Source organism: Arthrobotrys flagrans (assembly GCF_004000055.1).
Source record: "Arthrobotrys flagrans strain CBS H-5679 chromosome Unknown unitig_8, whole genome shotgun sequence".
Classification (NCBI taxonomy): Eukaryota; Fungi; Ascomycota; class Orbiliomycetes; order Orbiliales; family Orbiliaceae; genus Arthrobotrys; species Arthrobotrys flagrans.
The window spans coordinates 3,144,997-3,159,465 of NW_027137553.1; the positions used below are offsets into that span (position 1 = coordinate 3,144,997).

General features: G+C 48.9%; 5 protein-coding genes across 5 annotated transcripts; 2 read left to right on the top strand and 3 right to left on the bottom strand.

The window, feature by feature from the left end:
* Positions 1-1,291: 1,291 nt before the first annotated feature.
* Positions 1,292-3,025, top strand: DFL_007385 (uncharacterized protein; the record flags this gene model as incomplete). Its single annotated transcript, XM_067636960.1, has 3 exons — positions 1,292-2,254; positions 2,322-2,829; positions 2,907-3,025. 3 exons carry the CDS (start codon positions 1,292-1,294, stop codon positions 3,023-3,025), a joined length of 1,590 nt encoding a protein of 529 aa, XP_067488524.1.
* Positions 3,026-3,345: 320 nt separating this feature from the next.
* DFL_007386 (uncharacterized protein) lies at positions 3,346-4,400 on the bottom strand (the record flags this gene model as incomplete). Its single annotated transcript, XM_067636961.1, has 6 exons — positions 3,346-3,402; positions 3,472-3,932; positions 4,014-4,091; positions 4,152-4,186; positions 4,249-4,320; positions 4,387-4,400. The coding sequence occupies 6 exons, from the start codon at positions 4,398-4,400 to the stop codon at positions 3,346-3,348; spliced, it is 717 nt and encodes a 238-aa protein (XP_067488525.1).
* A 1,000-nt stretch (positions 4,401-5,400) lies between these two features.
* On the bottom strand, positions 5,401-7,293 carry DFL_007387 (uncharacterized protein; the record flags this gene model as incomplete). The annotated part of the gene is made up of 2 exons (XM_067636962.1): positions 5,401-6,915; positions 6,979-7,293. The coding sequence occupies 2 exons, from the start codon at positions 7,291-7,293 to the stop codon at positions 5,401-5,403; spliced, it is 1,830 nt and encodes a 609-aa protein (XP_067488526.1).
* Positions 7,294-8,524: 1,231 nt separating this feature from the next.
* DFL_007388 (uncharacterized protein) lies at positions 8,525-10,536 on the bottom strand (the record flags this gene model as incomplete). The annotated part of the gene is made up of 4 exons (XM_067636963.1): positions 8,525-8,668; positions 8,885-9,569; positions 9,663-9,966; positions 10,041-10,536. 4 exons carry the CDS (start codon positions 10,534-10,536, stop codon positions 8,525-8,527), a joined length of 1,629 nt encoding a protein of 542 aa, XP_067488527.1.
* A 1,642-nt stretch (positions 10,537-12,178) lies between these two features.
* Positions 12,179-13,860, top strand: DFL_007389 (uncharacterized protein; the record flags this gene model as incomplete). The annotated part of the gene is made up of 5 exons (XM_067636964.1): positions 12,179-12,817; positions 12,884-13,175; positions 13,239-13,369; positions 13,427-13,671; positions 13,731-13,860. 5 exons carry the CDS (start codon positions 12,179-12,181, stop codon positions 13,858-13,860), a joined length of 1,437 nt encoding a protein of 478 aa, XP_067488528.1.
* Positions 13,861-14,469: the final 609 nt, after the last annotated feature.

Genomic DNA, 14,469 nt, shown 5'->3' on the forward strand with positions numbered 1-14,469 from the left:
GCGACATTGAACTTCCGTCTTTTCTCCCCGAGTTCCTCGAATTCAGCATTACCTTGGCGTTTCATGCGTTTCATTCTTTTTATTCTCCATTTTCCATTTCCTTTTTCCTTTTTATTTATTTTCGGGTTGTAGATTATAATTACATCGTGTTTTTAACGACTGCTGCATTTCTGTTCCAATCGAACCTTCAGCTTGGTGTTGTTGTTACTTGTTGTTTGTTGTCGTTGTCGTTGTCATTGATTGCTGTAACTAATGTTTCTACTATCGTTTATCGGCGCAAGCAGGAGAAAGAAGAGAGAAAAAAAGCATCGCATCATAAAAGGTACATGTACTAATTTTTGATATTTGTCTCAAGTTCGGTTTCCCCTTTTGGAATTGGTTTTGGAGGTGTTTTCTTTCTTTTTCATTTATTTCCTCTAAGTGTACATATATACTTCTTATCAAGTACTTAGTAAGTGAGTGACCGCTTACTCGCCTTTGTCGCATGAATTTCACCTGGGAATATTAATAGCTGAATAATCAATCAATCATAATACGGGATAAACAAATTATGGCTGGTTGTTTGTGCTGCTACCTGTTATACCTCAGTATGCTTAAATACGTACATATCTAGGTGCTCAAGTAAGTACTTAGCAAGTAGCCAAAACAAGTACTCTGGTACCTACTTTGGTACTTAATTTGTTTAGAGGTTTGATCGGTGGAAGCTTCTCGAACTTCGTCTGTCCTAAACCCACACAATGGCGCCGTTGTATGGAGAAAACCATAATTTTTCCAACTTGGATTTCCTCTCAAACCAGGACCTCCAAAAGGACACAAGAAAGTACAGACTTCGACCCCAACATCTATACCGCCGGCTGAGAGTACGGTTTCTTCCACTGGTTGTGAAGTTCTTCCTTCCTTCCCTTTTTTTTTGTTCACTGGCAGCTATCAACTCACACGATCGATATTCTCTCGAATCAGTCCCACATCCCGCATTCCTACGAAAGGATCCGGCATTCTCCTCCAGAAACGGAGGAACATTTCCTACCAACGGGATTGAAAAAAAAAAAAAGAAGACAGAGGCAGAGACAGGCTGACAAAGATAGCCGCCAAACGCCGGAAGTAACTACTACTAGCCAGCTTCAGATCTAGCAGCCGATTTTATATCTCCGTGTTATATCGCCTGTCTCTATTTCCACAATATCCCGCCATTTTATTCGGCTCTCCTAGGACCTGCCTTTGGCCGGTAGCTCGGTGAAGGTTTATTTCGATTACGTTCCTCGGGTTGCTCCTACTCTTTTTGTGAAGAGCCATGGACAAATCGCCTGTTGACCATCCCACACCGATGGATGTTGATAACGGGGTTGCTCCTAGCGATGTTCAAGCCGGGGCGGTAGGGGCCCTCGACCCCGAGGCTTGTAAGGATCTTGGAAATGATTTCTTCAAAAAGAAGAATTATACCTCCGCCATAGCGGAATACACAAAAGCAATATCAGCAGACCCGTTAAATGCGACATACTTCAACAACAGAGCAGCTGCTTTTATGTCCAATGGCGACTACCGAATGGCGTTGGATGACTGCAAGGAGGCAGATCGTCTACAACCGGGTGTGGATAAAACTTTGCTCCGGATGTCGAGAATCCTGACCTCAATGGGCCGACCGAAGGAAGCACTCGAGCTTTTGGATACGTACTCGTCTTCTCGGAACGGCCAGGCACCTAAGGGAGTATCGGCCTCGGATAGGAGCCTTCCTCAGCAAATGTTGTCGCATATTCAGAGCGCTCAATCGTCACTATTAAGCGGAAGCGGTTCGATGACCCTGCATGCTCTAGACCGTGCCGAACGGCTGTTAGGGAATGGTGCCGAGGTCCCAAAAAAGTGGCGCTTGATGCGTGCGGAAGGAAACCTCAAAATTGGCAATGTAAACAGCCTCGGGGAGGCGCAAAATGTTGTGATGTCCCTGTTAAGGCAAAACTCAAAAGATCCAGATGCATTGGTCATGCGTGGTAGAATTCTTTATGCGCAAGGAGAGAATGCGAAAGCCGCTCAGCACTTCCAAGAAGCATTGCGATGTGATCCTGATTTCAAGGACGCAAGAGTATATTTGAAACGGGCGAAAGAGCTCGACAAGAAGAAGGAGATGGGTAACGAAGCTTTCAAGAAGGGTGATTTCGAAAATGCAAGAATATTATACTCCGAAGCCCTTGGTGTCGACCCCGAGAACAAGGGCACGAACGCGAAGATTTACCAAAATCGAGCGATGACTCTTGCGAAAGTATGCATTGCTTCTCTCACCGCTCATGAATCGGCCGCCTAAGATACTAAGACTGCGTTTTTTATAGCTCAAATGTTACGACGATGCCATATCGGATTGTAATGCCGCACTCAAGCTCGACCCTACGTACACGAAAGCAAAGAGGACACGGGCAAAAGTTCTCGGCCAGGCTGGTAAATGGGAAGAGGCTGTCCGGGAGCTCAAGGCACTTTACGACTCGAATCCGCAAGATGGCACGCTTCCGAAGGAGATTCGACAGGCAGAGCTCGAATTAAAGAAGTCGCTACGAAAGGACTACTACAAAATCCTGGGTATCGAGAAAGACGCAAACGAGCAGCAGATCAAGAAAGCCTACCGGCAGATGGCAATCAAATGGCACCCGGACAAGAATCCGGATAATCCGAATGCTGATGCTAAATTCAAAGACATCGGTGAGGCATACGAAACGCTATCAGACATGCACAAACGGGATCGTTACGACCGAGGCCTTGATATCGAGCCGGACCCTAGCGAGATGTTTGGTGGTGGTGGCATGGGTGGAGGGATCGATCCTAGCGTGCTGTTCGCTGCTATGGGTAAGCTTTTTGAAGTATCCGTTCGTTATTAGGGAAAATTGGAAGCGCATCAATCTAACTGTAGCTCTTACTTCTAGGAGGGGGTGGTGGAGGTTTCCACTTTGGAGGGGCTCCGGGTGCAAGCCCCTTTGGCGGGTTTGGGGGCGGCGGCCATTCCCACGGAGGTCGCTTTTCTAGTGGCGGCTTTGATTTTTGAGAGGTTGAGTCGCATCACCATGGGCTTACTATTGAATATTTAATACAATTAATTCTATGAGCTTGAGAGAGTGCTATTGGGTTAATTGGTGAATGGCAACAGGCTACTGTAGAGGTACTTCTGTCTGCCACACGGCTGGAACGTGCGCTGCAGACCAAGCTATAACTTGTAAGAAAAAGCACATTATCGGAGGGAAATAGACTCGGGGACATTCTTTTTCCAGAATCGAAGGAATGGGACGGGGTTGGGGTTCAAGTGATTTTATTCTACGGCGGTTTATAGCGTTGGGGCACAGAATAGAATCTTCACCCAAGGTGGAATTAAAAGGTTTCATCGTCGTTGACGGCTTGTTCTTCCTCCGGTATTTCAAAACCATCCTAACAAGGCAATAGTTAGATTATATGATAGTCATTTCGGTTTTCCGAACGGCTTAAAAAAGCACTTACCTCTGTTGAGTATAGAATATCCTGGACTTTCTTTATGATGGTGGCCTTATCTTCGTCCGGGTCTACTTGGGATTCTTGCAGCAAAAGTTCGATGTCACGCAACTTGCTGAAGTAAAAGTCGCGCTCGCGTTCGAGTCCGGCAACGCTTTCCTTCAACGTCGAAATCTCGGCTTGAAGAGCGGTTGTGGATGCACCGCCCAATGGCGTTCTGGTCCTTTGCCCGGTGATCTGGGGGGTCGTACCCCGCGCTTTCGGCGCTGCTGTGGAACGTGGGGCGGAAGCTGGGGCGGTGGCCATACCCTGGCCCTTCCGTCGTGCTACGGCATCGTACTCTGTGCCGGGGAAGTTGGCATCCCAGTATCGTTTCATCCATTGTAGAAACTCTAGGTTGTCCTGCATTTTGCATTTAACCAGACTCTGAACCGGAACCGGACGATCGATTCCTTGGGCGGAGAAAGCATCTGTGTATTATAACGACCGGTCTCGTTAGCTGTCCCGGTAGCTCGGTTGGTGTGATATACAGGTTGGGATTCGAAACATACTCGTCAGAATTTTAAAATTCTGGAGATACGCATATTCTGTGTTAACGTTGAACTTAACCCTTGCCATGGGGATGTTGCCTAATGTCTACCCGTCAGTTTTGTTTTTTTTGTGTGCATTAGGCGCGTCAGCAAACGAACCGTAGATGGAATCCATGATCTGGCAGAAGGCGGCCCTGTCGTGGGACATGTTGTCAATGCATGAGATCCATAAGATGCATCGGAGGATCAAACATACCCGGTTCCACATTGCTCAACTTTTGTCAAGTTGAGTTGTAGTAAGGCGTTTAGCCAGTTCAGGAGTTCTTGCCTGCGGGGAGGACGGAGGAGGTTAGTCATTATTTTGAACCCCGTGGATATGAAGATAAAACAGTACCTTGACTCTCCCATTGCGAACGAGGATGAAGGGGGCGTGTGTTGAGAGATGTAGGAATTGATATGTAGAAATCCACGCCGGGGACGTGTCTGGGTTCTTACGGTGTCGTGAGGAAGTATGAAGGGGAGGATTGCGTCGAGGTCGGGAGGGTCTTGGAGTGGGGCGCCTTTGTTGACGGTACTCGCGGTGGCGGATACAGATTTGAGGCCTTGGGAGCTGTATCAGCCGGCGCACCTGATAGAGATAATCGGAAGGATCTTGTTGGATGTGGCGTCCGTAGCGGCAGGTTGCGACAGGTAAGTAATTATTGAAGCAAGTGCTTAAGTATGTACCTACGAAGGGGATGAGGTCGGTAAGAGGTATGTCGGTAGGTACATGTATATGGAAGGAGGGAGATTTTGTTTTTGTGGTGGAGCTTGGGAGAGGAGGTCAAATACTTGGCGGTTCGTTGGACCCGTTTGATTGCAACCACTCAACTTCTGTAACATCCAGACGAACATGATACAAGGCTCCGTCCAATTACCCATATCATTGATGATTCTTACGGGGATGATTGTTCTCGAAGGGTCTATCGCCCATGCAATTTCACAACGAAGTATACATACAGGAAAAAGGAGAGAGCTAAGTACACTGTATACTGAGCAGTTGATCGAAAAACGACAATCGCAATGACTTGACCCGCTCTCATCTGGCCTGAGTCCAGTGATAGAGTTATAACATAATTCAGTCTTCCCCCCCTTCTTCTTCTTCTTTGGTCGCTACTACTTTTGATTTGTATTCATTCTCGCTTTTGGTCGAGAGGCCTGAAAAGCTGAACTCCATAAACGCAAACAGGGAAGAAAAAAAGAAAGAGAGGCAGAGGAAGAATTAACAGATGGGATATTGATAATAAAAAACATGAAAAAAGGAAACCAAGAATCCTTTGGAAGCTAGCGCGCGTAAAGAGACGACAACAATATAATAATAAAAAAAGAACAAGCGTGGAAACGACTGCGTCGAAAAAGAATAAAAAGATTATGCGGATGTTTCGACAGACGACGCCTGAGTTGGTAGCTCGGGATATGAAACAGGAGATTCACGATCAGGTTCGTCCCTCAACTCCACGTCCTCGGAGCCATCTTTCATTTTCTGCAATGCCGCCTGGATTTCTTCGCGCAATTTTTTGATAACATTGAAAGCCTCAACCCGTGAAAGAATGTCTTCCGATTTCGAGGATTTGTTGATCTGGGGTGTCGCCGATGGTGTATGGTCTTCCAAGCTCGGATCGATCATGGAGACATCAATGCTGGATCTGGCGCTGTTGCGGCCGCTCGTCCCTTCGGATCCTTCCCGTTGAACTTGCCCCTCGGAATCGATTTCCATCGCATCTTGCGGCGGAGGAGCTTTCTGAAGAACTCCGACGCTGTACCGACGTCGCTGGTCGGCATCGAACGACGCCGCCAGCGTGGAGGCTGTCACACTGGGGAGCGTATCTCCGGTAGTGGTATGAGCGGGGAGGTTTGGATAGCTTACACCGGTAGACATGCTTGACATATGAGTCGAAGCTGGGGAGTGGGAGGTATATGATGTCGGAGGAGTGAGAACTGGGGTGGGACTGTTCTGGTGAATAGAAGGAGTCGGATGTCCTGAAGAAGTGTGCGGGCTTGGCGGGGGCAAAGATGGTGTTCTATTGTACGGAGGGACACCTGTGGTGGTGTAGTGGACACCAGGCTGAGAAATTCCCGAAGCTGCGGCAGCTGCAGGGCTTTCATAAAGGCTGCTCGACAGCTGGGTGAGAAAGTTATCGGCTTCGAGCAGGTCGGCCTTCTTGTGCATGGTATGTACCATGGGCCCGGGTGTGGGTAGCTGGTAATGGAAGTGTGGCCCGTGGGTTGCAGAGACGGTGGCGAGCGGAGCGGGGTGGTAGTCGAGGTGATGAGCTGACGCAGCTGCGGACTCAATAGCCACGCTGCTCGCCAAGCTGTGAAGGCTCGCAAGACGATGGGCGACCTCAGGGGTATAACCGGGACCATACTTTTGACGTTTCACGTCGTCCACGAACTGTGACATCTCGGCGTCGAAGGCAGCCCTCTTGCGGGGTAGGCCTTGGAGGGGGTCATGGGCGTGGCCGCCGCCGCCGTAGAACCCGGTGCTGGCCGGTGCTGCATAAGCTGTCGGTTGAGGATAGTAGCCGTTCAGACCGTACGTTTGTGCGACGGATGTCTGGACATACTGCTGGGGAACGGCGGCGTAGTGCGGTGTCTGCTGAAGACCCCGACCGCCTGGGTTACGACGGGTCGGATCTGGCTCAGGGCTTCGGATCAAAACGGAGTCGTCGGCGTGGGTTTTGATATGCTTCTTGAGGTCCTGCGGCCTCTTGAATGACTTGCTGCAGATTTCACACTTGTGGGGTTTTAGAGGGACGTGGACCCGGATATGGGAAGTGATATGATCTCTTTTGACGGTGGTGGTCCGGCAGGTGCCCCAGTGGCACTGCAAGCAAAGGTTGTTGGTTGACTTTCGGCCCACATGGACGTCACACAGATGAGTCTGCAGGGGGAAAAAAAACTTGTTAGATCTTTGCGAAGAGTGGTTTGGGAGGGAGGTTCTTACGTAAAGCTCATCGGGATTCTCGAATATTTCTCGGCATGAACCCCACTGGCAGATGAGATTACCGTGCTGATTATCATTAGATGGAGCGCCAGCGATGGCAGACTGAGTAACCACAGGAGCCGATGAAGATGTAGACGGAGTCTGGGTCGCAGTTGAGGTCTGAGCGGCAGACGATGAGACTTGATTCTGGGCGCTGGCAGGGGTGGCGGACACAGCAGTAGCAGTTACAACGGGAGCAGCGGTGGCAGCAACTGGGGAGCTGGCCTCGGTTTGCACAGCCTGGGAAGAGGTGGAACGTGGTTCCGTGCTATCCATTTTGGAGGATGAAGGTAGGTGAGGTAGATAGTCCTGGAGAGAACATGATTGATGTTAGTTCGTGGGATGGAAGCCGAGGTGAAAATGAAAATGAAAATGAAAACCAAATAAATCGAGGAAGGGAAATGGAATAAAACGGCGATGCCGATGATGTGGGTAAGCAAGTTAAGCGCAGGATGGAGAGGGGAGACAGAGAGCCAAGCCAAGACTCTTGGTTTCCAAGACCCTCAGCAGAAAATACCACAAGAAAGATCATTCAAGAGATTGATATATATCACGACGGAAGCAAAGACCGAAGACAGTGCAGAGGCTTCTAATGGCGGTGAAAACCAAAAAAAAAAGCTGGGGAATGAGCCTGGGAAGCTAAGACACGATCGGGGGATTGGGCGGGCATTTCTCGCGATGAATTGAGATTCGACACAAAGACAAAGGGGGCCGGGCGGAGATTCGACACAAAAAACGACTGGGAAGCATTCGATATAAAAGAGAAAGAGAGAGAACACTCACCGCGCTTCAAATTGATACCGGACAAAGACAATAAAATACGATAATATCTCAAAAATACTTGCAAGAGACAAGGATAGGGATGGAGAAGAGGAAGATGAAGAAAAGAGAAAGAAAGAGAAAGGGAAGGGGAAAACCAACATGGGCAAAAGTGGAATTTCCCCGGTTTAAGTACTGTGGCAGGCAGCACACTCGCCCGCAAAGCCCCCAAAAGTCCGGCTTTTTGGCTCCCAAACTGACGATTCTACCGGCCAAAACTCCCCCCCAAAAGTTGTCCGATGGCGGGCGTCGACGTTGGCATCGTCGGAGTACTTTCATTATATGCCATCACCACTTTTTTGAGGCTCCAAGATGCCCTCGAAGACCTCAACGACCTCGAGCTTGGCGGCCACAACACATTCTGCCACTCGGTGCCAAGTATCACGTTGCTTGGCGCCAATGCGTGCCGAGACGATAGTCTCTTGGCGTCTACTGCTTCCATCCTGACCTGACACACAGCCTACGTATATCTTTACGCTCGGGATCCGAGGCTAGAGGATGTATGTACTTCTGTAGTATGTACCTACTCAAGTAATTACTTGCTTGCTTGGGTGCGAAGTCAGTGCCACGGCTGGTAATGGACAGACGCATGCGATACGGGGGAAATTACCAACATGGCAAGTCAACGGCAAGTGCTGACATACTAGGTACTACCGGCCTATGAAGTAAACTGAAAGCTAAAGCTAAATTAAACTAAACCGAACTGAAACCGAACCATAAACTGCTTGCTCAAGCAGGTAAGTCCTGATATCATGGACGTGGGAACATGCTCTCCAGGCCCCGGATCCCGCTTGAAAAATCCAACACCAGCACCTGCGAATCCTGACTCGTGCTAACAATCCGCCTATCATCTGCCCGGGCCGCCAGAATCCAGCTCCCATGCCACCGTGGAAAATTCAATAGCGATTTTCCCTCTTTAAGATCCCACACACGAACGCTCTACAGTGTACACATTCTTTGTCAGACAAATGCCATATACAAATATGCATTAACTTTTCACACGGACAAACATGATGATGCACCAAAAGGGAAACTCGCTCATACGTACCTGATCATAGCTGCCGCTGATTATCCTATCATTCCGGCTATCAAGATACAAACTACGCACTAGCGACTTGTGCGCATCCCGGATCTCATACCGAAGATGGCCGCTGTCAACATCCCATACCCGGATGGATTGATCGTTGCCCCCGGAGATAACCGTCCGACAGTCCTCCGACAGTTGAATACATGCCAGGCCTCGTGTGTGCCCGCTGAGCGTTCTCATGCAATTCCCGCTCTCGATATCCCATAGTTTAATGTTGGCATCTCCTGAGGCACTCGCAACGAGATTACCCCGCAGTTGGACCGCATTGACCGGTCCTTCGTGCCCGCGCAGTCGGTTCAACAAAAGACCCGTTGATCGCTCCCAAACACATATCGATGTATCCTTGGAACACGAAACAATGTGCGACTCGTCGAAACAAACGTCGAGGACGCCCATCCTATGGCCTGGTAATGTTAAAAACGGTTCGAAATCCGGGAGCGAGTAGACGATGCACGTATGGTCGCTCGACCCGGTCACAAGAATATGATCGTCAAACTGCAAACATAGAATCGACCCTTTATGATACCCAATAGCATTTGAACTGGGCCTGGGGTCATGGGATGCTCCTATAATCCTAAGGCATTGCCCGGTGGCAATGTCCCACACCCGGACAGTGCGATCCCGCGAACCGGTAATTATCTTCACCCTAAAACACAAAAAGAACGAAGAAGAAGAAAAACACAGTTCGTCAATTCGAAAACTTCTTCAACTGGAGACCACTGGTCGATAATGTACTTACTGGTCGAATTGAACGCAGTATACCGAGTCCGAATGGCCTTTGAGATAAGTCGGATTGACCTGACCTCTGAGCCACCTTCTGTTGAGGTTCGTCTTGACTTCGAACATTGACTTCCAATCTCTGCCGTACGACCTGCTGCCTTTCAATCCACCGTACTCCGCTTGAAAGGTATGCCTCCATACGTGAGAAGAAAGCGCTGCTGAACACCACGAACGCGACACTAGTTCGCAAGATAGAAGTGATTTGTGGTCCAGGTAGGATAAGATCTGTGCAACAATTTCCATAGGAAAGACCGTCATGATATCTGATGAATCAATACCATCTCTCTTATTATTATCGTGACAGAACACTTTGCAAAGGGGTTCATTTCCTTCTTACCAATACCGACAACACTATCGTGTCTACTTTCTCCACAACCGTACAGTATCGCACCAAATCCGCTCGGTATCAAGTGGCCGAGGACTTTTCGATGACTACCCATCGATAGCCTGTGCGCTCTTTCTTTGCCTTGGCCACTACTTCCTTGTCCAGGTGTAGTAAGGAAACCACCGTGGGGTCCAGTTACGGATTTAGCTTGATGTTCTTTGCCGCTATTGCGAAGCTTCGATAGCCATGTCTTGATGCTTAATGTCGGTCCGGGGCTATCGCTGCGATCCTGTGCTACCCGTGGTCCCCGCGATTGGTCCCGGATGTCCTCGGCTCCAGAGTACACACCATTGCCATCGATGGATGTTGCACTGGGGATGCTTTCGGTGAAGTTCAAGGGTGTATCGTTCCGTTTCGGAGGCGGATCTCTCAGGATACGGGTTATGGTAGACCTCGCGCGAGAGGAGATTCGAGTCCGCAGGCCTTGTGTGCTACCGGCGTCGCTCATATTGCTGAGAAGGATACACCGAATATATCTTAAATGAAAACAAAAGGCGCTCTATTGCGGAAGATGTCTATAGATCATAATACCGGACCTAAATAAATCGGGTAATTTGCGTGTAGAAATCGACTGTCTATATTTCACAATGTTGGAGGTTGGGTCCTAGGGAAGAGGGGGGGGGTATATGGTAGAGCCTTCATAAGGAATATTTTATTTGGCCAAAAAAAAATATGTGCGCATCTATAGATATGGATATATATTGCAGAAGCGATCGTTTATATTTCGCAAAGATGTAGAAATTGCCGGAGGGGTCTTGAGATCAAAGCCAGAAGAAAGATTCGGTCAGCGGACAGGTAACATTTTGGCGGGAGTAGAGTATCGTGTCCCAACTCTGGATTCGGCGTACTTGGGACCTTCCAGTCATCACCAGGTCACAGTCATCCGGCTTCAGAAGTTGCCCTCGAGAATTAAAGATCGAACTCCGAAAATTCAAAACGAGGGGTTTGAAAGATTTTGGTGGGAACAAACCCATTTAGTATAAATAGGCAAGTAAGTCAGGACGTATAAGGACTTCAAGTGATGGTCATATTTAAGGTTCTAGACAGGGCTCGAGGCCTTGGGAGTTCGGCTCCTTCGTAGCTGGGTTGCCTGCTGGAGCTTAACTCGGTGGGGATCCAGACCGGAGAGACCCTGCATTCCTTTGGCTGATCAGTTGAGACACCGGCCGGGTCTGGAGGTGGCTAATACATTGGTCTTGCTCAGCCTCTTGGCCTCGATGATGTCTGGCTGGCATGATATGGATCCAACTTGCAAAGACATTGCAATTTCATGTGCATGAATTTCCGTGTTATAGATACTTCTGAAGCACCCATCTAACCAGATTATCTTCACGTAAGCATACACTATACCTGTCCGTCCAAATCGAAGAATTCGTCAGTGATAGCTTGCATGTTATTGCACTACACTGGTACTTAGATACCACTTCCTGGGACTCGCGGGGGCGGGCTGGGACTAGGCTCGTGGACATGATAAAAAGGTGGAAGTGTGAATGCAATGTCCGTCTGCAAGAGGGAACAATAATGCATTGGTTGTCGTGGTTGTCGTGGTTCCAGGCTGGCTGGCCGGCTGGCTGGCTAGACTGGCTGGGTCAACATCATCACAACGCAATCACAGCCTCCTCCTCTCCCTCCTGCCTCTCCTCCTCCTCCCGTCATCATCATCATCCACCATCACCTTTAATCGTATCTTGCTTCCTCGGCCTTTCATACCGACGCTAATGACCGACAGTTATCACATACTCTGAGTCCGTATATACCCTACCTATACACGCGTTAACCCTGGTGGACCCCGCCCTCAAAGTATAGCTACCGAGCTCCAACATTACATTCTTGTTTCCCGCCTAAATCGTTGCCCTCAGCTGGAACTCCGGTCGATTCGGGGTTTATCCTCATCCGTTTTATCTATCTGGTCCCGACGATACGTTCCCCTTGCTCCCGGGTTCATCCATTCAATATACCATCGCCAGCAGCCAGCTCTTTACTGCAGGTACTCGCCACCTGCGTAACGAGCGATTGGAACAATAGCCAAAGTGTCGGACCGTAACCCAGAACAGCAATACCCTGCTCATCCGCCGACAAGGCCCCCCACCATGTCGGCAACCTCAGCCCCTCTTCTGCGGCCGCCAGTCACCGCTCCGACTCTTGCAAGCCGCCCGAACTCTGGGGCTCGGTCTCCTATGCTCTCATTATCAATCCCACAGTCAGCAGTCTCTCCATCGGCCTCTCCCGTTCCTCAGGTTTTACCCACCCCACCTAGGGGCCCTCCGAAACTAAGGCTGACCACGACTCCCAAGCCAGAGATGCCCAAGCTCCAGATCGCGACTCCTGAAGGCACATCGAGCGCTCCTTCCTCGCAGGCCTCTAACCGCAGGCCTCGTCTCCCACCGTTGAAGCCTGTCCCCGGCAGTTCGTCTGATCTTACTGGAAACCGTAGTGGGTCTTCTTCGTTGACAGCTAATAGTTACATCACTCACGAAAGATCCCCTGGAGGGAGCCTCTACGGTTTCACTAACGGTTCCCCGGACGGTGTTTCAGCGAACACCTCGTATTCTAAGGAGGAGGAAGATGCGAAGAGAGCAACGATGGACGTAGAAGAGCTGGACGATGAAGGGTGGAGATTCGCCAGTCGAGATGGGAGGATCCAAGAATTGAGTAGTTTGGGCGAAGGTGCTGGTGGCGCCGTCACGAAATGCAAGCTCAAAGGAGGAAAAACACTTTTTGCTCTCAAGGTATGATTATTATACTACCCTCTATGCTTTCTTCTCAATAAGCAGCGATCTGATCTTAAACTCCAGATAATAACGACAGATCCCAACCCAGCGATAAAACGGCAAATCTTGCGAGAACTTGAATTCAACCGAGGCTGTAGTTCGCAATACATTTGCCAATATTATGGAGCATTCTTCGACGAGACGTCTGCCACCATTTCTATCGCTATGGAATACTGCGAAGGTGGATCGTTGGATGCGATCTATAGAGAAATTAAGCGTCTCGGGGGTAGGACTGGGGAGAAGGTTCTAGGGAAAATCGCCGAGGGTGTCTTGGAAGGCTTGACGTACCTGCACTCCAAAAAAATCATCCACAGAGGTAAATAAACCACAACCCCGGGAATAATCTAGCAAGCTCCTAAACTCTCACCTCATATTGCAGATATCAAGCCCTCGAACATCCTTGTGTCGAGAAACGGCCTCGTCAAATTATGCGACTTTGGAGTTTCTGGTGAGCTTCTGGGTTCCAAGGGGGATGCGGATACTTTTATTGGAACATCTTATTATATGGCGGTATGACTAAGCTATACCCTGTTTCCGCAACTAGTACTCATATAGCTTTATGTTTAGCCGGAGCGTATCCAGGGGATGTCCTATACAATCACTTCCGATGTATGGTCTCTTGGGGTCACGCTACTTGAGGTTGCACAGCACAGATTTCCATTCCCGGCGGATGGGAGCGGTGATCGACAACCCCAAGCCGGGCTAATAGACCTCCTCACCTACATTGTGCGCCAACCAATACCCGTACTTAAGGACGAACCCGACAAAGGAGTCAAGTGGAGCGATGCCTTCAAATATTTTATTCAATGCTGGTATGTATTTCTAATTTTGCTTTCGGATAGAGTTGTTCTAATTCTGTTGGACTCAAAAGTCTCGAGAAAGATACAGCCAGGCGAGCAAGTCCATGGAGGATGCTAGAACACCCCTGGATTGTCGAAATGCAGAAGAAGAAGGTCAATATGCACAAGTTTTTGGCCCAGGTATGGGACTGGAAGGATTAGTGCATTGTATTGTTTTAGATATAAAGAACCCTCCTCAAAGGTAAGATGCCATAGTTATTCATATGTGTTTGGTGTGCGTGCACGGGGAGAGCTTTTGGTTATCGGAAGCCGGTTGTTTGAGGAATTTGTTCTAGCATCTGCACTTACTCCATGGATGTGCAGCGGATAGCGCTTGTTGGTTACAGAACCTCGATCGTTTGGCTCTATTATGTCTGATTAGGCTTGATCGTGAGTAAGGTCGGGTTATATACACTGGGCTGATGTCCAATTTTCGTCAAAGTTCCCGGGCTATATCATGTTTGTTACTCGCAATTCACTAGAAATGGCCATCGTCAACATGTCAAAAGGCTTCGGCTTCGGCTTCGGCTAGGCCTATCTTACTAAATACTGAATGCCCTATACTTTTATTACCGGGCCAACCCCGCCCTCATAATTATATAAAGCCAATCCCCTCTCTTCGACGGCAATACATCAAGCGCGGGCTGGTATTGAGTGAACATTGAAATGGCACTCTATTAATACATTGTTGGGTATACGCACCCCTGCATACCCTCAAGAATACATACCATAGAAATCTAAATACAAAAATGTTTCGGGTATGCTTTGTGT